Raw genomic sequence first — 20,962 nt, 5'->3', positions numbered from 1 at the left:
GAAAACCACCAGTGCCGTCCCCGACCACCACCCCCATCCCGGTCCTTCAACCGGGCCACAACCCTAACGATGGCAGCGGTTTGACGAGGTCGCTCCGTGTCACATACCTCGGTGGCAACGTCCAGGTGGACGACGAAGTGCTTGCGGGGTACGGGCCTGAAGAGCAGGTAGAGGTAGCGTCCCACCAGCCCCAGCGACTGCGTCCCCGTCCGGGGCAGCTGCAGGTAATTGCTGGCGGGGACGGAGCCCCGGATCCGGTAGACGGTTCCCTTCAGCCTTGCGTCCTTCCAAAACCACGGAGAGGGGTGACGGGGTGTCAGCGTTGCCCACCCGTGGCCGGTGTCCCCCCCTGCCCGCCCCGTGGTGCCGGTGTCCCCGTTACCGTGAGGGCGGCCACGTCCCCCTCCCTGGCGGAGCGCTTCCACTCGTCCACGCGGAAGTGCTTGAAGACGTTCAGGTACGGGCGCTGCCAGGCTGCCGGTACCGGCACCGGGATCGGCGGGAGGACGGTACCCCCGCCCGGATGCCCCCCATTACCCCCCGTACCGGGGACCCCGCTGATGCCCCCACGTCCCCCGTTCTCTTGGCACCCCGTTATCTGCATGGCCCACGTCCCCCCAGCCCTGGTGTCACCCTCGTGCCCCGAGCCCGGTGATGCCCCCGGTACCTCCGTGCCCCGCTGACGGCCCCGTTACCCCCATGCTCCAGGCCCCGCCAGCCCCGGTGCCGCCCCCGTTCTCTCCATATCCCGACCCCCGCCCCAGCGACGTCCCCGGTTCCGTACTCCGAGCTGCCTCCCAGCCCCGGTGACGCCCTCGGTACCTCCGTGCCCCGAGTCCCCCCGGCCCCGGTGTGGCCCCCGAGCACGGTGACGGCCCGGTAACCCCGTGCTCCGAGTCCTCCCGCCCCGGTGACGACCCCGGTATCTCCGTGCCCCGAGTCCCCCCGCCCCAGTGTCGCCCTCGGTACCTCCGTGCCCCGAGTCCCCCCAGCCCTGGTGTGGCCCCCGAGCACCGTGACGGCCCCGGTAACCCCGTGCTCCGAGTCCTCCCACCCCGGTGTCGCCCCCGGTACCTCCGTGCCCCGAGCCGCCCCGTGCCCCGGTGACGCCCCCGGTGTCTCTGTGCTCCGAGTCCCCCCAGCCCCGGTGTCGCCCCCGGTACCTCCGTGCTCCGAGTCCTCCCGGCCCGGTGTCACCCCCGGTACCTCCGTGCCCCGAGTCCCCCCAGCTCCGGTGTCGCCCCCGGTATCTCCGTGCTCCGAGTCCTCCCGGCCCCGGTGTGGCCCCCGAGCACGGTGACGGCCCCGGTAACCCCGTGCTCCGAGTCCTCCCACCCCGGTGTCGCCCCCGGTATCTCCGTGCTCCGAGTCCCCCCAGCCCCGGTGTCGCCCCCGGTACCTCCGTGCCCCGAGTACACCACACCCCACCCCGCTGCCGCCGCCGCTACCTGCCGCCATGGCGCGCGCCGCTGGCTCAACCGTCCCGCGCGGCCGCCGCCAATCCGCGCGCGCCTCCCGCCGCCACGCCCCGCGGGGAGGGGGCGGGAGCACGTCACGTGGTCCCCGTCCCTCGGACGGGCGGGGAATGTCCCTCCGCGGCCGCCGTAGCGGGTCCGACCGCCGGTGCCCACGGTACCCCCGGTGCCCACGGTACCGGCGGCGCCCCGCGGGGCGATGGCGGTAGAGGCGGAAACGAGCCCTCGGGGCGCGGGGAGTTTATGTGGAACGGGGGCAGCACCGGAGCGAGCGGGGTGGGGTGGGGGGGGGTGGCCGGGAGCGGCGGGGCCGCCTCCCCGGAGGGCGCGGCGGCTCAGAGGGCCGGGTCGCCGAAGCCGAGCCGGTGCTGGGCGGCGCGGATCTCCCGCAGCAGCGCGTCGTTCCCCAGGCCCAGCTGCAGGGAAGAGGCGGGGGGGGTCAGGCAAGTCCGGGGGTGCTCAACCCCCCCCCCCGGCTGCAGGGCGGGGGGCTGCGACCCGCTGACCCCCCCGGGGGCTCCCCGGGAAGGAGAAACGGCCGTTTCCTCGCTCTGGGACACCAAGGGGCGGGCGGCAGCCGAGGGCAAGGGCTGAGCAAGGGCAGCTTGTCCCCTGCCGCGACTTCTTACGTCATAGCTCCCGTGCCACATCGTCACGTTCAACGGGCAGGTTACCAGGGCAAGCGCTCCGTGGTGCGGGAGGACGCTGGGCCGGCTTCTGCCCGCTCGCCGGCAGCCCATGCCCTGCCCGCACTGCCCTGCCCGCACTGCCCTGCCTGCACTGCCCTGCCCTGCCTGCCCTGCCTGCACTGCCCTGCCTGCACTGCCCTGCCTGCCCTGCACTGCCCTGCCTGCACTGCCTGCCCTGCCTGCCCTGCACTGCCCTGCCCGCACTGCCCTGCCTGCCCTGCACTGCCCTGCCTGCCCTGCCTGCACTGCCCTGCCTGCACTGCCCTGCCTGCCCTGCCTGCACTGCCTGCACTGCCTGCCCTGCACTGCCCTGCCCGCACTGCCCTGCCTGCCCTGCCTGCCCCGCACTGCCCTGCCCGCACTGCCCTGCCTGCACTGCCTGCCCTGCCTGCACTGTCTGCCCTGCACTGCCCTGCCCGCACTGCCCTGCCCGCACTGCACTGCCTACCCTGCCTGCCCTGCACTGCCCTGCCCGCACTGCCCTGCCTGCCCTGCCCGCACTGCCCTGCCCGCCCTGCCCTGCCTGCCCTGCCCTGCCTGCACTGCCCTGCACTGCCTGCAGTGCACTGCCCACACTGCCCTGCACTGCCCTGCCTGCCCTGCTTGCACTGCCCTGCCTGCACTGCACTGCCTGCACTGCCCTGCCTGCACTGCCCTGCCCGCACTGCCTGCACTGCCCTGCCCTGCCTGCCCTGCCTGCACTGCCCTGCCTGCACTGCCTGCCCTCCCTGCCCTGCACTGCCTGCACTGCCCTCCCTGCCCTGCCCGCCCTGCCCTGCCTGCCCCGCAGCAGCACGGAGACACAAACCTTGACGGCGTATTTGTAGCACTGCTCTGCCTCCAGCTGCCGTCCTCCCTGGAGAAACGACACGAAGAGAAGCTAGTGAGGGAACGTCCCGCAGGAAACAGCGCGGGTTCTCAGTGAAATAACGGAGCGTAAGAAAGCTCAGCACGAGGGACATGCCCCAGGGGGAATATCTGCAGCAGGCCATGACGGGCAGTGAGGAAGGGCGCTGCTTTTGCCACCCCAGTACAGTCCCCAAGCTATTTTTTACCACTCAGATCTACAACATGTTCTTCAGGCTCCTGAAAAGACGCAGATAAACCACCCCCCGCTCCATCAGGCCGGCGGCAGGAGGAGCTGGCTGGGCACTCACGTCCAGGCAGATGAGGGCGAGATATCCCCACACTTCAGCGTTGGTGTTATTTAGGGCATTGGCTTCAGAGAGAGCATCCTCTGCCTCCGCCATCTCTTCCAGCTTGAGAGAGAGAGAAGGAGAGGCATGGACAAAAGGCAAACAGCAGGCAGAAGGGGACTCAAAACCAAACGGGCATCTGCACTAACAGCTGAAGAAATCAGTGCCACAAAAGCGTCGAGCAGGGTTTCCCCAATAAGGATGCAGGGAAAGGATTTAGGGCAGAGACAACCAGTTATCCTCCGCGCCAGCGTCCCGCTCTCCGCTCTGGAGGCCAAGCCTCTCACAGCTGACTCCCGACCCCCGTGGGAGCACACGCTGCATTTACAAATCAGCCCCCAGCTGTAAGGAAAGCAGCACAAATGCCTTCACCTCCGGGAACCGAGTGGTTCAGATCCACGGGGAAACGTGACTCCGGTCCTGATCCCTACTCCCGCTGCGCGGTGGCTGCTGGGAGGCAGGGGTAGCCGGTGCCCGGTGGGCTGCAGCCGGCTCCCAGGCTGCCGCTCACCTCCCTGGCTTGAGCCCACAGCCTCCCAGGAGGTGTGGGTTTGGCCAAGGGGGAAACAGGGAAGTTCAAGTTCCTTCCCTGGGTGCATCCTTCAGCCAAACTCCCTTGGAGGAACCCCACGAGGTGTACCTCCGGGAGGTACCGCGCTGCTGGTGGCTGGGTGTCCTTGGCAGCCCTTCAGAGGTGCTGGATTCCTTTGGGCAGGGAAAGCACCGAGATTCTTCTGTGCTGACATTCTGCTCAATTCCTTCGTGGCGACATGCAGGTCATGTGCAGGCAGGCACTCGGAGCAAAGCCCAGGCCCAGATTACGTGCTTGCCATGACATCCCGGGGAAGGAGGTGCTGGCAGTCCCGGCAGCGGGACGAGGTGGGAAGGATTGCTGCTCCCAGAGGAGCTGCTGAGGGTCACTGTCCCCTGACATCTGCCATACGAACAGCCCGGGGTGCCACGCTGGGACTGCAATGGCAGCTCGGCCAGAAGCATTGGTTTCACTATTAAAGGGGATCGTGCAAAAGCGAACCCCGCATCCCGTGCCACAGGGCCAATTAAAGCACAGATGACTTGAAGGTAATTGCACTTACCCTGTAGCAGGCGATTCCCGCCCCCAGCCACGTGAGACAGGACGCAGAGTTCTTGCAGGCGAGCAGGTAGGTCTGCTTCGCCCGGCCGTACTGCCAGGAGAGAGACGATCGTGTTTCTCTCTGCATCAAACACAGACAGCCCCCGCCACCCCCAGCAATTTGCCAAACACCCCATCTATCTCCGGTGGGGCTCAGACACCCACCATCCCCACCGCTACTGGCGGGGCTGAGAGTCTGCCCGCTGCCCCGACGCAGTGGCTCTGTGCTGGCAGGTGCTAACACGGTAATGTAGAAGACCCCCTCATTGCTAGGATGATGAGAACGACTCAGCAGCACCCTGAGACCTTGCAGCTGAGCCTGGCACAAAGGAACAGAGCATGTCCCTGCTTCCAGGAGTTGAGCACGCCAAGGTTTTGCTGTGTTGTGAGATCTTGGCTATCGCTGCAGATAACGGCGTCTTGTACCTGGGGTCTGGAATCTACTACTTTGTGTAAAATTCCCTTCCTCTGCTCCTGTTGTCTCCTCACCTCTTTCTCTTCCAGGTAGATGGACCCCAGGCGCAGGTAGACAAAGTGCATATCCGCAGCATCCTCTGCAAAACTGATGGTTCGCTCGTAGCACTCCTTTGCCTCGCCGAAGTCCCTCTTCAGGTAGCAGAGGTGCCCTTTCTGAGCCCAGACATTTGGATTCTGTGCACAGAAAGCCAGGAGTGAGACGTGGCTGGGAGACGGGAGGGAGAGAGATCTGGGAGAGGGGCAGGGACCCCAGCAGAAAGGAAGAGCTGGCTGGTGTTTGATTATAGCAGGACAGATTTTACGTACAGAGTTAAAATCGAGTCAGCGGGCTGCCTGCATAACACCAGCACTGGGACCCCCCTCCAGCCTTTCCCTGCACAGTGTCCTGGCCCGTGCAAGGCTCCCCAGGTATCACGAGTACGCAAAGAGCATTTGGAGATGTCAGCTTCCTTCTGCCTTCCATTCAACCTGACTCCCCAAAGCCGCCTTCCCTCTCTGCTGAATAGCAAGCTTGTTTTCTCATGAAACAGAGCCTGACTCACCAACAGAGGGAAAGAGGATCAGGATATACACGTTCAAAGGGAAAAGAAAGGCAGACGCCACAGAGAGAGGAGTCCTCGCTCAGAAATGCCGCCTGTCTGTGCAGGAGATGACAGAAGGGCAGTAATAAGCGGGGTAATGAGGAGGGCAGTGCTGCAGCCACAGCCTGATGTGGTTCATCGGCTATGATTGTCCTCCCCTGCAGAAATTGCTGCAGACTAACATCAGAATTGCTCAAGTAGAAATGAAGGATCGACTCTGGGTTCACAGGCAGCAACAACACAGGCAGGGTCTGCTGCGGTGTTTGGTCAGTGTCGTGTTTCGGGACACCGTGCTGCACCCCGGGTACGCACACAGAATTACCATGTAGTCGATCCTAACGGCCTCGCAGATACATTCTTCACATTTGGAGAAATCTTCCTTCAGCAAGTAAGTCTGGGCCAGCGCCAGGTAGTACGCACAGGAGGGACCTCCCTGAAGGCTCAGCAGCTCGTGGGCAAGCGCCATATGAACAAACTGCGGAGGAACGGCACACCGGCACGGTTAGGAGAGCGGGCAAACCACGGGCGCCCCTAGAAGCACATGCAGGAGGACTGACTCACACCTAGTTGGCTTCCACGAACAGAAAACAGACAGGAGATTTTTTTTTTCCCCTCCTTTGAATATTTACCTCCATTACTTCTAGTTCTGTTTTGCTTTAAGCAACTCTTTCTGCCGTGTAAAATGAAGGCAGACAGCATGATGTGGCAGTCAGAGAGATCCCACAGAGACGACTGTGTGGGACAGGGACATTCCATAGGTGACAGAAAAATTACTCTGACATACACAAGCGTCTGAAACAAGAAAGGAGCACTGGCGTCTTGGAAGCACCACAATAATGCATCTCATCTCCGAATGTACAGAGAAGAGCAGATCTGTACCATGTCTGACTTGGCTGTTCCCTCCGCAGCAAGGAGTGCTGAGCTGAGGCACTCCGAGAACCTCGCCTGCCTGAGATGACAGTGTCCACAACCAGCATTTTGGTCTGAATACTCTGCCTGGCCACAGTTTTGCATTTCTGGGCAGTGGTGGTTTTGCTCCCTCTTGCGCTCGGCGTCTGGGTTAGCCCACAGCTTGTTCTCTGAGCGCAAGAAGGGAGCTTGCTGGAGCTTGCCACCAGCTCTTTGGTAATAACCCAGGGAAGGAGACCAAACCTCCCTTCCCACTCCCCCACTCCACGCTGAGCTGACCTGGACGGCATTGACTTTCATCAGGAATTCCACTGCCTTCATGAAGATGGTGCAGGAAGGCTGGCTAAGTCCTGAACCAGGGGATGGTGCTGCAAGAAAACGTGTCTTCGTCAGTCCCAAAGTAGGCTTTTTGTTTCTGAAGCAAGAGCAGGGGCTGAGACCCTGGCGGGGACAGAGGAATCCCAGCAATATGGTGTAAAACCCGGGAGGTGGCAGGGGAGGCTGAAGCAGAGATTAACTCAGCATTTCTTTCTGAAAGGCTTAAGTTTTATAAGAGATGTGAAAATAAACGATGCTCTTGACCCACTAATTTTCCAGTCCAAACTCAGGGGCGGAAAAGGTAGGAATTTATGATTTAAGCTTGTGAGAGTTAACTGCAGCGAGGCCCCTGCCTCCCCAGACCAACCCAGCGGGGCTTGAAGCACCTAGCACTGCCATCTCTTTGCCACCCATTGGAGAGTGGAGCTGAAGAGGAGGCAGATGGCACAACACATGACCAGAGTCGATCCGTAGGGACAGTTTAAGAGCTGGCATCTCAGGAGGGAGACATCTGAGCAGCCGATGAAAGCTGCTGGGTGCAGTGACATGTAGGGAGAGAGCTGCGTTCACCCACTGGCTGTCCATCCTGAGATGTGCTGCTCTGAAAATCGGGATGAACCTGCTTTGCCTGGAGATTCCCTAGCTAGGGAGAGAGGATAAGCTTTGATGTCTTGCCTTGGCCTCAGGACGGCCACGGCTTAGTGCTCCCAAGTTACTCCCCTCCCCACTGATGGCACGAGGCCATCTCCCAGCACTGGGCTTTCCCTTACACGCCAAGCCCCCATCCCCTAACCTTTCGGGGCTGCCTCCGGTGCAGTAGCCTCTTCCTCAGGTGCCGTGCAGGTCAGGGCAGGCTCCACCGCCTCTGGCAGTTTGTCAGCTGAGCCACCTGGAACCCTCTCTGGAATGAAACCCCCAACAACAAAGAGTTTGCCATAAACTGCCCAGTTTGGAGCATGATTCCGCAGAAATGCGGAAGAGAGAAAATATAAAAGATCTACCAGATTTCCAGAACTGGGAAGAAATTTCTTTGCAGGAAGCAATACCTGGGTCTGGGGTTTTGAGTACAAGATTACCATGGGAAGCTAGAGACAGGTATAAATGAGGCAATATACCTTCCCTCATAACTAGAAGGGGTAAAAAAAGGCATATGACACGAGGCCTGCCTGCCTGAGGCACTTTGCATGGAGTGGTGATAACATTAAAAATAAAGTCAGCCAACATTTCCTGCAGCCTGGCCAAATATCTGGGACTTGGGACAGAAAGTCTTGGCTCAGGGTGAGGCTGGACTCAGCGAGGCTCCAAAGGAAGTCTTTGGTTCAAGGTCACCACTGAGCAGCTGTTTTGCCCTTTGAATTGGTGAGACAGTGCTTTCCAAGCTGTGCTGGGAAATCACAGCAACAGCTTTCATGAAAGCTAAACCTGGATGACCTCAAGTACAACTGCCACACAGGCAGCTCTGCCCTCCCAAAGCCTCAAAAAGCACCCTCACTTGACAGAATCACAGAATCACTATGGTTGGAAAAGACCTGTAAGATCATCAAGTCCAACCACCAACCCAACCCCACCATGCCCACTAAACCACGTCCCACAGTGCCACGTCCACACGTTCCTTGAACACCTCCAGGGATGGTGACTCCACCACCTCCCTGGGCAGCCTCTTCCAGTGCTTCACCACTCTCTCAGTAAAGAAATTTTTCATAATATCCAGCCTGAACCTCCCCTGGCGCAACTTGAGGCCAATTTCTCTTGTTCTGTCGCTTGTCACTTGGGGGAAGAGACCAACACCTCCAGCCGCCCTGGCCACTGCCCACACATCGGTATATCGGCGGCACTGGGCTGGGGCAGAAAAACAAAGACTGGTCCCTCTGCCAGGCTGCGGGTAAGACAAGGCATCGGCTGTGCTGCTTTCAGAAAGCTTCATCATTTAAAGCAGCACGCTTGCCGCTCTTGTCTCTCACGGGTATAGTTTGTGGTCAGTCTATTCTAGCTAACAGTCCACATCTTCTTCCTCTACCCTTTGTATTTCTCCTTTTAGAAATACTTAGAAATTTCTCCTCTCCTTCCACTGTTCGCCATCTCCCACACTGCTCTGAGCCCCCTCCTTGTTGGTGCTAGGGCACCTCCTGGTTTTGCCCGGCATTACCTGGCAAGCACTCTTCTAGGCCTGGGCTGGGAGACCTCACACACCCAGCAGAAATGTGCTTTTTCCTTTCTTCTCTCTCAGCAGCCTGAGGGATGCTCCTTTCCTTGGCGAGCTCTGCTTGCAGAAGCTTCTTAGCCTCACGGAAGGCCATTTCTGCCTGAATATTATTATTCTGCAGCTCATAAAACAAACCTATGGGAGACAGAAAGAACAGCATGAGCGGACATCCGATCCTTAGCAAAATCCTTCCCTTAGGCCTCAGATTAGAGCAGGCAGAAGAGGAGCAGGGGCAGAAGCAATGCTCGGCTCTACAGGAACGCTTTGAGCACACAGGCTGGCTTGCTTTTGTACCTGAAAGCGTCCAGGCTACAATGCTGGATGGCTCCAAGCAGCAGGCATCCTCAAAGAAAATCTCTGCCTCTTCATAGTGCTGCAGCACAACAGCCACAATCCCACAAAGCAGCAAGCTGGGGACAGGGTCAGACAGGTTGGTCGGCCTTGCAGGCCCCAGGCAGTGGTGTGGGGGACACCCCCCACCCTCCCACCCACCCACTGGGAGCACACAGCACCTTTGGATGTGATGGAGGTCCAGAGAAAGAGCCTGCTGGAAGCACTCCTGGGCTTTGGTTGTTTCCTCGATCAGGAGGCAGAACGCCCCATAATCCAGCCAGTACTGGATGTTGTGCTGGTCCTGAGCTAACCTCTAGACACAAGAGATCACCATTGGAGTGAGGACTGCTGCAATCATGCTCAGCACACACAACGGAGCAGGGAGACAACGCTGGAACGACCATGGCTTTCCTCTGGCCACCCCAGCCCAGTTTAGCAACAATCAAGCCCTTGCCTATCACATGCTAGGGTTTCCCTTAGCTGGAATCATGCTGGGCTTCCTCTAAGCCTCCTTCACCTAACACATGTCCTCCAGCTTCAGCTGACCCCCTCCTAGCCTCCTGTTGGAGGGCCCAGTGTCCCCAGTGCTGACCCAGCACGCCTTTTGGACCAGCTCATCTCATTTCCCCTGGCCTCAAGGCTGAAGTCCTCAGTGACCTGGCCAGGCTCTGTCTCACATCCTCCAGAGAGCAGCATCTCCCTAGAAAATCCCTCACAGACTCAGCCTGAATATCCTGGTCACGTTCACCTCCTTTCTCCGTACACAACAGACAGGGATGGCTGAGCTGTCAGCAACAGGGGCCCCACGCTGCCGTGATGGCGTGCTGGCTGCCAGCCCAGACACATGGGAGACGGGCAGGAAAGAACAGAGGCTCCTTTACCTGCTGGTGGTAGAGAGATGCCAGCTTGTAGTCCTTGTTGACTTCAGCTTCATGAGCAAAGAGCCAGAGCTGCTCCTCGGTCATGCGGGACGGAGGGGCAGGGGAAGCAGCCTCCTCGGACAGTAGCTGGTAGGGAGCGAGACAGAGTGTTAGCCCTGAGGAGGGTAAGAATGGTTCATATGATCCCAGTACAGCTGTGGTCCCCAGTCCAGCACTGCGCCGAGTACAGCCTGGTATGGCTGGGGCTGGGTGGGTTGGAAAGGCTCCTGTTTGTGATGGGACACATTCCTGTCATTCCCAGGTACCTCTGCCACACAGGGACGGGGCAATATCCATTATTTGCAGTGTTGCAAGTAAAAGCATCCCCTAGATCAAGACCATGTCAAACTTCCTCTGTGGTGTCACTGGTGACCCCAGCTCATGCGGGAAGGTCTGTGCTCTGCCCAGGTGAGCGGCAGATGGCACAGATGCAGCCACTCTCACCACGAGCCAGCTAACAGCAACTTTTACTGGTGAACGTGACCTCTCACACACATCCCACCATCAGGATTTCGTAGCAGTGGGATACAGATGCACCAGATCCTGCCTCTGAGCGTGGCTCGGGGCCCACATGTGATAACTGCAGCAAATGAAAGCATGAGCCTGCTTCTGTCTTGAAGGCAAAAGTCCCCCGCCTTCACTAGAGGCAGTGGCAAGCTCTGGATCCACAGTGAAGTTGTGTCCCAAGTCACCCAGGCTTCTCCCTACCTGGTTCAGGGCAACGTGCATCTGGTCCACGAGGTACACGTAGAGCTCGCTGAGAAATGCCTGCAACTGCTCCTGGGTCTCAAACGCTGTGGTCTTCAGGTATTTCTCCCTCACAATCTTCACAACAGCGTACTGTGGAGACGTGCAACTGTTGGACAGGGCAGGTCCCCCCCTGCACCCCCCAGCTCCACAACCATAATAATATGGAGCCCCAACACGCTGATTTTGCCTGAAGCTCCAACTTAGTTCTGAGGAAGAAAACCAGCCCAGCACCGATAAAAGAAAAGAAAGCAAGCAGAGGTGAATTCCATTCCCACCTCTCAGTCCTGGCTCTCCCTGACACACCGGTGCCCCTTTAGGGACAATATGTGGGAAGGCTGGTCCCCCTGGCAGAGAGAGGGAGGGTCCGGGCAGAGCACGTCCGAGGCCGACCAGCTGAGAGAGGTGAACCCCCTCTTTCTGCCAGTGCCAACTGCAAATGTGCAAGAGCAGTCAGTTTTGCCTTCCTCAGGCTATGAGCATAGGGCAAATGGATGTGATCAGCTTTGGAGTCTCCCCTCTTTAACAGGAATGGTTCTCCTGGTGCATGACCAAAGTAGCTTGGTGCCTGCTCCGATAGAGGGAAAACCTCTCCCCCCCCATGCCCACTGCAACAGCCTCAAGTGGCAGGAAGTGATTTTGGAGCAACACATCACCCTAAGCTACCACCATGGAGCGGTAGTTTCTCACTGAGAAACTGCCAGGACAAAACATGTAGGGAAGCAAAAAGCACAATGGACTCTTTACCTTTAGCTGTTCCTTAAAAGCAAAATATTTCCCAGAGCTATTGAGCTCGAAGTTGAGCTGACGCTTCTGTTCCTCCAGGGTTTGGTGGTCTATCGCTCCCTGGTCAGGCAGCCGCTTCCCAAAGAGCTCATGGTATTCATTTAGGATGGCAACGGCAATGCTCGTGACATGGTTGTGATAATCTTCCACAGCCTAGGAAGTAAATAAATAATCAAACTTGACAAGTCACTTATGCCATCAACCTTGAAGTGTATTTTATTTGCCAGAGCCCTTGTCTCCGATAAACTCCACCTGACTCAAGTCTCAATTAGTCTGTCACGCATCCTTTCCTGTCCATGCCTGAGGGCTGCGAAAATATCTACACGTAAATACAGAAGAGCTCCTTCATAATTAGATATTGCTCCTGCTATGTTTTTCAATCAGAACCCAGTATTTCAGTCATTGTTGTCTCTTCTATAGCATTATAATTGGCTGTAATTAAAATATATCTCATTTGCTGGGAGCCTTTTAAACCCATGGGCCAGCCCTCTTGAGCAGACTCTGTAATCTCCATAATCTCGGTGGCAGAAGCTTCCATGCGCTGCGATAACCAAACTGTATCACTCTGTGCACCGCAGACAGACCAGCACAAATCAATTCTGCAGCAGCACTGGGGTCAGTTATTGAAGTGCTGCTTCTTCCCCCACTGTTGCTTTGAATTTACCATTGGCCAGGGGCCATCTGAGGACATTCTCCTTCGACAGCTGCTCTGTACCCACAGAAGATGAGCCAGCGCTCCCAGACCATTTTCTGAGAATGTCACATACGCACATGGGCTAGTCTGAGACACGAAACTGTTGGGACTGCCCAGGGTATACATAAGGTTCTGGTAGCCTCTTTCCCCAACATCCCATTTCCTTCCAAACACCCCCACACTGCTGCCTTCCCTGCCTTCGCTAGATCTCTCCCCTTCGTATGGGCTGCGAACATGAGTGATGCAGCCCAGGCATGACTTCCCAAGGCAAGCAAAGATTACTGTGAAGATAACACATCCAGAATTTTTCTCTTCTGTGTATTTTCTCTTCAGACCTCATCTACATGTTGCTGCGGGGCTGAGACTGAGAATGAAGATTCTCCTGTGTGAGAGGGATGAGGGCAGGATGAGGTGACAGGGTGGTGGCAGGGCTGCAGGCTCTTGCACGTACCTTCTTCGCTCCTGCAGTCCGGGGAGGCAGCGGAGGGCGAGGAGGAATCATCTGCTTGACCCTGTCAATGAGAGGACAGAAGAGATCAGCCAGACATGCTGCCAGAAACGCTGGCTTTTCTTGGGCGCAGGCAGCCTGTAGTGTGAGGGCTCCAGTCTGTCATCGTATCCCTGAGATGCCTCACAGGGACCCGGGGCGGGGAAACTGAAGTCTAAGGCCAAGAATGAACTGTAAAGACCAGGCACCTACATTCAGTGCTTATAGCTCATCATAGTGTCTTGAGAGAACTAGCTGCTGCCTCACTCCCTGCTGATGATTAGACTCCATGGGGATCAGATAAGATTTATTTAGTTGTTATTTTCACTGGGTTTGACTGACCCATCACACAAAAACTAGCGTAGAAGCTCAGCCCCCCAGGTAGGGTTAACATTTGTTATTGCTAGCAATCAAAAACACTCCCCTACAGAAGCAGATCTCCTTACCAAGCTGCTATTCCTTTAACTCACAGCCTCCAGGGTCTGCAGGAACAGCTGTAGGAAAGGTACCAACCTGAGGACAGCTCTGAAGAATTTTATCACTGTAAACCCCGGGCCACCCGATCCATCAGTTCCTGACATCCCACAGTGCGGCTCTGGCACCTCATCCCTTGGCCACGCACTGACTCCTAGACACCGTACCAACCCTGTTTGTACCACTACTAGAGTTACAGTGACCTTTCAAATATTGATCAAAAGGCCTTAGGATTACCGTATTTTTTACTAAGATTCAATTAAAATCCTTGGTGCCAAACCAGCCTACATTCATTGGGATTTTTATCAAGATTTCCTGTTTGCTGATACCAAAACACCTTCGGTCCTTAGAACAGAATCCAGCCCACCAAGCAAAGGTGTCGCATCCCTGTTGGCTCCTACAACAAGCAAAGCAAATCGCTTATTCCCCACCAAATATAAACCATTCCTGTAACTGTTCTGCCAGCTGACAGAGCCCCTGACCCGCTGCCTTCTCCAGGTCCTGAGCCCTGGCCATTTCTCCCACATAAAACCCTCTCGCACTCTCTGCTGTGCGGTCCAGTGCCACGGCCCTGAGCAGTCCCCTTGCTCTGCAGAGACCTGTCCCCGCTCCTTGGGAAGCCAAAAAGCCTGAACAAGTCGGTAGTGCATCTCCCACGCTCACAGTCCCACCCTCGCCCAGCCTCAGAACAGCACCCATCACTGACGTGTTACCTCCGCCAGTGGTACAGATGAAAACCAAACTGCTTCACTTTCAGAGGAGAAAAAGAAAACCAACACCAACCTGGGGAAAGCAAGTGAGCGAAGAGGGCCAAGCGCAGGCCGACAGAGAATTTTGGATGGAGCCCAAGAAAGAGAGCTGCGGTTTGTTACCAGGATATGTATTTAAACATCCTTCCAGAAAAAGAACCTCACTGTTGATCTCGTCTACCAGCACACGTGTCATCAGCTGGAGCCCCCCAAGACATGGCCCTTCCCACAACTCAGGAGGGATGATTTTTCAGACCTGACATCTGCAGCTGCGTGTGGCAGGTGAACAAGGAGGACCTACACTGAGTTCACACGAGTTGCAGTAGAGTAGAAATGGTATAAAAGGGCCAGAAGAAGGTCTGTTCGAAGGGGGGGGGTCACCATCCTCACCCTGTTCCTCCTAGAAGACAGCAGGCAGCACAGAAGACAACACACATACTTTCCCTTCAAAGAACGGCTGCTGCTCCTATTTCTTTTTGAGAGAGACATACTGCCCGCACTTGTTATGCTTCATTCATTTGCTGCATTTGCTCTTTTTTATTCCATAAATTATACATGCCAGGCCTTTCCTAGACTGTAACGCAGCAGGGCTGCTACTCTGGACAGGAAGAAACTGCCCCAAATCAAACAGACAGTGGAAAACTTGAAGCAGCAGAGATGAGAGAGCAGCTCTACAGTGGAACGACATGAAAACTAATGTAAGAGCCGAGGAATGGGTAGAAGATTGTGAGAAAACCTCCGAAAAGGAAAAAATGTTGAAGTTAGAGCAGCGCTCCCAAGGGTCATCCACGTTGATGACCAGTCCTGACCAAGCAGCTGAACATCACGTGCAAGAGGCAAGCCCACGGGGATTAATGGGAAACAAAGCCCAGGTGGGAACACAGACGTTGTTGTGCTGCTCTGCTGTCTCTTTTTTGAGAGGAATGGCAGGGAGATGCCAGTTCGGAAGAACGCAAGTGTTTTCCCAACACACCAGATGCCACCTCTTAAGCAGTCTGGCCAAATCTTCCCCCTGATTCCAGCGGGCTTTGGCTCAGGCCCTCAGCTGGTCCTTACAGAGCACTGCAAGGGGGTGGCTCGCTGTACAGCCCTGCTTCTATCCTGCAGAAATGAGTTGTCAGCCCCAGCGTTACAGCACGTCTTTACACACCGTCTGGTGAGATCCTCTCGCAATCGCTTTGGTACCAAGGCCTTGTCCAGCTTTATCTCCATCACCAGGAATGTTCCTGCTTCAATGTATTGCTGTGAAGATAAACATTGCTCTCTCAATGTCGTGCTGTCTAGAGCCATTACTGGCATGATGAAAGACTGAGCATATAGCCACAGATCTTCAGCAAATGCTCTTCAAACTGCAGAGATACAGCTTGTTTTATAACCTGCCCTCAGAATGATTTACAGCAGCGAAATTCAGCTCAAGAAACCAGTCTAGGGAAAAGGAGGAAGCTCAAATAATCAATCTGCTTGCAGAATGAATATGCGTTCTAGACGTTTTGAGGAAGAAGACAAAATAGGAAGAAACCCTTCTAAATAAATGCCTAATTATTTACAGAGACCTTCTAGCCCAATGCTAGACTGCCCTCCAGCTGGACGTCACTGGAAGAACTCCAGGACAGCATCTACGTAAAACATCCCTTGTCCAACTCACTCTTAAAGAATTTAATTGCATGAAAGGTGTGAGACACCGGTGCGGTAATGGTCTAGCAGTCTTTCCTTCTCTTTGGAGATACATAATTACCTGTCCATCAAGGCTGAGATATGTGACATTTTCAGCTTCTACAGTGGCATCTGACAACTGGATTTTGGGCACATTGGACATCTGTTGAAAAAAAAAGAAAAGAACGTCTCTTGTTTCAGATTCAATAAACCTCACGCCTTCACAAATTCAGGATGTGAGTTGTACATTTGTTCAGGCAGCATGTACTAAAATTTCAAGATAATGAGTATCTCTGTCGGCTGAGGCAACACAGCATCGGTCCCTGGTTTCTTCATGCCCCAACTACCTCTGATGTGGAAATGGAGAAACTGTGTTGCAGTATGCCTCTCTAGACCTTACCCTTCTGTTGGAATCCTTATCCTTGGTGATTTTCTCTTTATCTTCCTTCTGAGGCTTGCTGGGAACGGCTCTGGAAAGGGGAGCACTGATTCCTGGGCTCCACGGCCCTTCCTTAGTCAGACTGAGCTGTGTCCTGAGATCCCGGAAAACACTGTGCTGACTTTTAGTCTGAAAAAAAGAGGGAACAGAGGGACTCAAGGAACAAACTAGGCTTCCCCACCCCTTTGCCTTAACCTCTCACATCACAAAACACGTTGTCAGGGTCTTAAATGCATTAAGAAGCTATGCAACCCCATCCTCCCCTCCTAGGAGTTTAGCTGCCAGTGCTCAAGGCCAGCTCTGATGAGAACGACAGAGAGAGCATGTGTTACTTCACTTGCAACAGATAAATGCTACAGGACAAGGAGTACCACGCAGCCAAGAGGCCATAATTCACGGCGGTGAAGCAGAGACCAGCGAACAGCCATGTGCCTAGCCCTGCTTTGCAATGGCCAGCGGGAGCATGGAGGCAGGGAGAAGGGCTGCGATTCACGCAGCTCCTGCAGCCCGGACAGCAGCACTACGGGGGACGTGGGCAGAAAAACCAGGCTGTGCATCTGCCCTCCTGAAACAAGCTCAGGTCTGTTCCGGGAGTACTGTGGGAAAATGGAGATGTAACTGTCACTCTTAGTAACAGAGGGGGGGAGAACCGCAAAGACAAATAAACCCCCGTGAGCTACAGCTGAAAGAGCTCCAGTAACAGCTTTTTTGGTTGTTGCCTGGGGTAACGCTATCCTTTTCGAGCCAGTGTTTGCTCTTCCCAGCAATGCAGTTCATTTGCCCATGTTCCAGACTGGAGGGAGAAGAGCATTCTTACAGCTTTCCCTCCTCAGCTGCTGGCAGAGAAGGGAGTGGAGTGAGATTCAGAGCCTCTCTCAGCCCCCAAACCTGCTCATGCATGCCCAGAAATCCCCTGCCTTTGAGAAGTCTGCACCTAAAAGCTTGTCTCATTATTTTTCTCCATTACCAGGACAGTGAAGTTTCAGAGCCAGCCTCCAAGTACCACGCTGCCCATGCTGCCTGCTCCCAAACACCACGCTGCCCATGCTGCCCGCTCCCAAACACCACGCTGCACAAACACAGCTGCAGAGCTGGAGCGGAGCCTGGCTGTCTGGCCTGCTCTCACCTTCTCGAACACCTCGCTGTCTTGGTAGGTAAAGACACGAAAAGCGCCTCGGATCTGCTTCACACCGGGGCACAGCAAAGGCACCACGTTGACATACGCCACGCCATGGAAGAAAATCTGCTTGTCCTCATCTCCCTGGAAACGCAGAGCAAGGGACTGAGATACTGAACGGACTGTTACTCTCTTTAAGGAAACAAGGTCACCGATCCCATTAAGAAGAGGCCACACAGCAAACTGATGCACCTGATGAGCCAGTGGCTCTCTGTCACTGGCACACAGCCGAGACAACCTGGACGAAAACACTGGAGTCATTTGATACGTAGAATATCAATTTTATCCCAGTCCCCGCAGGGCGGCTTTTCTCTCTAATGCCCACACTGTGCCATTCCTCAGGATGGTCTTTTTGAGATACAGGTGCAAAATTATCAACCGTGTGGTTAGAAATCCAAGCGACCCTACCAGAGCTGTGCATCTCGGGTTTGACAGAAATCAGGTAGCTAAGGAGGGCTGAGAGTCCGGGCTAGCAGCAGACTGGTGAGGGTAAGGGAGAAGGATCTCCGCCAGAGCTGCAAAATCCTGGCACCAGTGAGTGTGGAAAGAGATTTATACCAACTTATATGACTTTGCCCTCGAACAGATTAGGCGCTCTCACACGACCAGCCGCCAGGAACAGAACCATTAGCTAAGGGGCTGTTTCTTTGTTAAACCACCCCAGTTTATGTGCAAAAGCATAACTTACTTACACCCCCAGAAAGAAGGCATGAATTTCTTCAAGATGCTCCAAAAACCCATTGGCTGAAGATAAGCTCAGTGAATTACCTCAGTTCTCGAAAAGCACTTTCTCCCTGACCCCTTTCCACCAAGCTACCACAGACCGTCAGCGAGAGCTTTGTATGCTATAAGGAAAAAATATTGTCCTTTGTCTATTCAACAACTCTATAAGGCTGATTAATCCCTTTACAAAGCCTCTAGCTCTCTGACTCGCTTTGGCTGGTTCAAGGCTGGTTTTGGTATTACAAAGGCATTGAAAGGAAAACGCTCGATAAAGCAGTGCTGCCCCACAAGCCAGAACAATATATCCCTCCCCACTTTTACCTTGTCAGCTTTGCTAGTTTTCCCTTTGCTGGGTGAGGCCACAGACATCCTGCAGACCTCCACGGGCCAGTACCGGCACTCCGCAATGCGCTTCTGCAGGCTGAATGCAAAGGAGGGTACTGAGAAGATGCAGAAACCAAGCTGGAGAGCCACACTGCCCTCCTTCCTGTCCCAGCAGCCCCAAAGCATCCCCTCGCCTCGGGTTTGCTTCGACCCACTCCCACAGCAAGCACCCTCGGGCCACTGGAACACGTATGCTTTGGGGCAGGCTTGGTACGTTTTCTTCTCCATCCACTGCTGCGTGCATTTACGGCACAACCAGCTATAAGACAACTGTGAGAGCGACACACTAGGTCTTCTCTCTCCCCTGGTTACTTCAGAAATGAAACAAATATGAAGGAATGTGATTAACTTTGATACAAACCCTGAATCGCACAGAGCAAGCAGACCCTGTGCTCCCATTCAATGTGCCTGGTAACTTTGAAACCAGCAGGCAGGCTGATGGAAGTGTAGGGGAAAAAAAAAATTTAAAAATCAAACCAGATAGAAGGGAGTATTTCTACACATGAGGAGTAATTTGGCTGTGAAAGTCATAGCCGTGATACAGCTGAGGCCAAGAACTTAGCAGGACTCAAAGAGAAATGGGATACTTATCCTGATCTTGAGCCCATCTGGAGCTGCTAAAGGTAACGTTTATCCAATAAAAAAGCAAACGAAGAGTGCCCACATGGAGTGAAAGGATTTTAACGTATTGGGAAATCAGCAAAACTTAATTAGCAGCTCAGAGGAGGGCTGTGTGGGCCACCCTACTCCATGTCTGCTCACCATAACTCTGCTGCCCCTTCCTTCAAACCGCGGAGGGAACAGTCACCAGCTCCAGCTGCTGGCAGCACGAGCGAGCATTTATGGCCTGGAGACAGCAACTACAGCCAATTCTTCTTCTCCCACCATAGCAAAACTAAGCTGCTGCCAGCAATTAAAGGCAGTTAGCTGCTCCCTTGCTCACGTGAACACCTTTAGCCAACAGACAGCCGTAGCAGCCATAGGAGGCGAGGCAGAGCCACGGTTTGACCACATAAGAGGTCTGACAGCACCTGCATGTTGCTGCTCCCTGCCTGAGACAGGTCACTCAGCTGACTGCGTTCTGCGGTGGTTTTTACCCCACCGCTCCGTGCTGGAAGGGAGGTTCTCAGGTCCCTTACATGACTACTGCAGCGGGATCCAGGTAACAACGCCTTTCCATGTCCCATACGATTCTCTTCATGCTTTCTGCTTGGATCCTAAATTCCTTGTCCTGTGAGAAACAGCATGCGGTCAGAGCCAGGACAGCAATCTCCACAGCCTGCATCATCCCCAAATCATCCCCAGAAATGTCCCCTGGGAGAGAACGTGAGTCAGACAGAGGCGTCCAACTCACCATACCCAGGCCGTCCTAGCAGAGTAAGTTAGCAGCCCTCCCTGCAGACACCAGAGCCCATTAGTATTAAGAGCTCGGCTCACAAGGAGGTAATACAACTCCCAGCCCAGCAGCTCAGGAGTGGGCAGGTTTCCTGCCACACGCACCCTAGGGAGCTCTCCTGCGGTGAGTTAGCACGCCCTCTGTCCCAGGGGAACCATCTCCGTGTCTGGACACTGCGGAGAGGACCGACCACCTGCCTTCCTCCTGTAACAAGGCTCTGCAAGTCTTTCTCAGTCCCTTCAGTGAGACCTGCTGGTCCTCTTCCAGCCATGACACCAACCCATCCTTCCTCACCTCTCTTTTGTTGAGCTCTCCATCCTCATCCTCATAGGGACCACCAACGATGAAGGAGTTGGGTATGCTCAGAGCGCCAGGGGCCATGACGTTAGCAAGGGGCCATTTTTTGGGCCGGGGTAATGGCTCTTTTTCACCAGCAAGCTTCAGGGTACCATTCTTGAAGAGCAAGGGGAATTCCTTCTAGAGAGACATGAGAATAAAAGGACTGTATTTCCAACATGAGCAGGAGCAAGTGCCAGCTGCTCCAAGCTGGGTCTAACAAAGCAAAGCAGCAGCCTGGCTTGGAAAACATACTCCACCTCACACATACAAAGAACAGAGAAAAAATAAGTAGCCATGAGGAAAAAAACCTGCCAGTTTCAATCCAAATCTTGCCGAGCAGACCTCCGTTTGTGTTAAAGAAACACGTCACGCCACAGAGACCCTGAGCCCTCGCAACAAAGGCTGCTGTGGCATAAGCACAGGAGCTGTACACCCCACGGGCCTGCACGCTTGTTCCACGGTGTGTAGCGCAGGAGAACAATCCACTCTGTAGCAGCCAAAACCCCTCTCACCGTGCCTGGACCAATCCTCACCTCCCCTGCTGCTGGTACTTGCAAGCATGCCATGTAGTTTTGCAGGGGTCCGGTGGGAGCAAACGCTTCGGGGACAGAATAAGCTGCCTCCAGCGTGACGCTCAGGAGGTTACCATCTGAAAGCTGCGCTGCGGAAAGCAGGGGCTCT

General features: G+C 55.2%; 2 protein-coding genes across 2 annotated transcripts in view; both read right to left on the bottom strand.

The window, feature by feature from the left end:
- The window catches only part of LOC104252220 (nucleoside diphosphate kinase, mitochondrial), a 320,155-nt gene that overhangs the window by 163,504 nt on the left and 135,689 nt on the right, over positions 1-20,962 (bottom strand). The window lies entirely within an intron of this gene.
- CFAP70 (cilia and flagella associated protein 70) lies at positions 1,811-20,862 on the bottom strand. The gene is made up of 23 exons (XM_059826507.1): positions 20,815-20,862; positions 20,237-20,419; positions 19,686-19,777; positions 18,484-18,637; positions 17,389-17,523; positions 16,224-16,391; positions 15,906-15,986; positions 15,321-15,412; positions 12,912-12,972; positions 11,728-11,919; positions 10,942-11,073; positions 10,195-10,320; positions 9,493-9,626; positions 9,275-9,390; positions 8,935-9,115; positions 7,571-7,674; positions 6,739-6,827; positions 5,873-6,025; positions 4,982-5,143; positions 4,455-4,544; positions 3,322-3,423; positions 2,973-3,020; positions 1,811-1,891 (listed from the first exon to the last, which is right to left on the bottom strand). Exons 1-23 carry the CDS (start codon positions 20,845-20,847, stop codon positions 1,811-1,813), a joined length of 2,709 nt encoding a protein of 902 aa, XP_059682490.1. The 5' UTR covers positions 20,848-20,862.

Source organism: Gavia stellata, chromosome 18 (genome assembly GCF_030936135.1).
Source record: "Gavia stellata isolate bGavSte3 chromosome 18, bGavSte3.hap2, whole genome shotgun sequence".
Taxonomy (NCBI): Eukaryota; Metazoa; Chordata; class Aves; order Gaviiformes; family Gaviidae; genus Gavia; species Gavia stellata.
The sequence above is the reverse complement of the archived record's forward strand: the minus strand, read 5'-3'. Positions and strand labels throughout refer to the sequence as shown.